Here is a 1,632-nt window from a genome sequence, read left to right on the forward strand (position 1 = left end):
ATTTGGAGTCGAATATTAAAAATAATAATAATAATAATAATAATTCATATGAACCAGATCTGCTTTCCTTAGAGTTCCAGTGCGACAGGCTAAGTTATGGGGAGTCAAATGAGGTCTGAAAGAAAAAGAAAACGAAAATGAAGCTCCCCTCCAGGCCTCACCTGTACCCAGCAGGTAGAGACCTGCCTTTGAAACTCCTCATACCTGCCAGTAATCCTGTGTAATCAGGGGCTGTAGGTGTGTTACAGCAAGGCTTTTCCCAACCAAGCGTGAGGTCACAGGAYGCTCCAAGGCCATAAAGCCATAAAACTGAACCATATATGGGACATAAAACTGCACATGAGAGTCCACAGGGTAGTTTCTGAGTGACTCAGGTTGATCCAGCATGTGAATGAATGGAGGTCATGCTGATTTAAATCCAATATATGGAAAAAATAATAATAATTTAATCATGAGACTCACCTTGAGCTTCCTGCTCCTGAATATCCAGACTCCGTTGTTTCTTCCGAAAAGCCACTCGACTAAAGCTCTCTTTCTTTTTAAGCTCCATTATGGTGCTCCAGCCTTCAGGTAGCTGTTCCAGAAATGACTACAAACTTTGGAAACTCGCTCCTTTYCCCTCCGCGCTGCAGATCCAGGTCTAGTCCCATGCGTCTTTAAWAAGAACCGTCCGTGCGCCTCAGGAACCGGACCTGAGAAGCACCGAGGACCCGCAGCATCGCGCCTGTGTTCTACCGGGATCCAGCTGTGTTTACAGGCGACAAAACGATAAGCCTGATCAGCTCCCAGCGTCACCTTGGTGGGCGTGTTTACAAAGCCCCGCCCCTCTCCTCAGTGAACCAATAAAACCGACAAACCAGAATCACAACAAATTCATATTGTCTTATAGAAAGCTCAACTTTTAAACGTGAAAGCACGTTTTGAGCTTGTATTTAAAAAGTTTAATTTATGTGTGATTTAAAATAAATGCAAATCTGATTAAGGGGCAAGAATTAGAATAAAATATGAACTTTTCAAAACATGTTTTAGTCAACAAAAATATGGCATTACCTTTATAATCTTTTTGGCTATAATAAACAAAGCACTGTTACAATGTTAAAAAGGATTTTTACAATTTCTGAAACACAAGCAATCCGTTTATATATAAATAAACTTTGTAATAGGTCTAGAATAGTTTTTTTACGACTCCCGTTTTAAAGAGTAACTTACCCCAAAATTAACTTTTTTTTAGCTGATAAACTGTCTAGAATGTGTCTAAAATGTTATATTGTTTCTGTGCTAATTTTGATGTTTTTGTGCGTATTTGTTCAAAACTGAAATATTTGGTCTAAAAACGTATTTTTGCTGCTCATATGGGTAGAGCAGTGGTACTGCAGGCTAATTTGCATATTGGTTAATGGCTCTCCACGGTGACGTGCTTCTCCACAGTTTTGTCACAGCGGCTGTGTTCTGGTATAAAAGCCTCTCTCTAAGACACGCCCCTGCAGCAGTCAGAGGGTGGAACAGTTAGCATTACAAGAACGAGCGTCTGGTCTGTTGACTCTCCTTCAGCCTCGGGTGCTGCGCTTCTCTCTCTCTCTCTCTCTCTCTCTCTCTCTCTCTCTCTCTCTCTCTCTCTCTCTCTCTCTCTCT

General features: G+C 41.3%; 1 protein-coding gene across 1 annotated transcript in view; it reads right to left on the reverse strand.

The window, feature by feature from the left end:
• LOC106537190 (glutamic acid-rich protein) overlaps nucleotides 1-817 on the reverse strand; it is a gene marked incomplete at its 3' end in the record, with an annotated part of 50,294 nt that extends 49,477 nt beyond the window's left edge. Inside the window, 1 exon segment of the mRNA XM_014034571.1 lies at nucleotides 463-817. Within this exon segment, the coding sequence (XP_013890025.1) occupies nucleotides 463-550 (88 nt within the window).
• Nucleotides 818-1,632: the final 815 nt, after the last annotated feature.

The sequence above is a fragment of the Austrofundulus limnaeus genome, unplaced genomic scaffold, assembly GCF_001266775.1.
Source record: "Austrofundulus limnaeus strain Quisiro unplaced genomic scaffold, Austrofundulus_limnaeus-1.0 Scaffold7, whole genome shotgun sequence".
Taxonomy (NCBI): domain Eukaryota; kingdom Metazoa; phylum Chordata; class Actinopteri; order Cyprinodontiformes; family Rivulidae; genus Austrofundulus; species Austrofundulus limnaeus.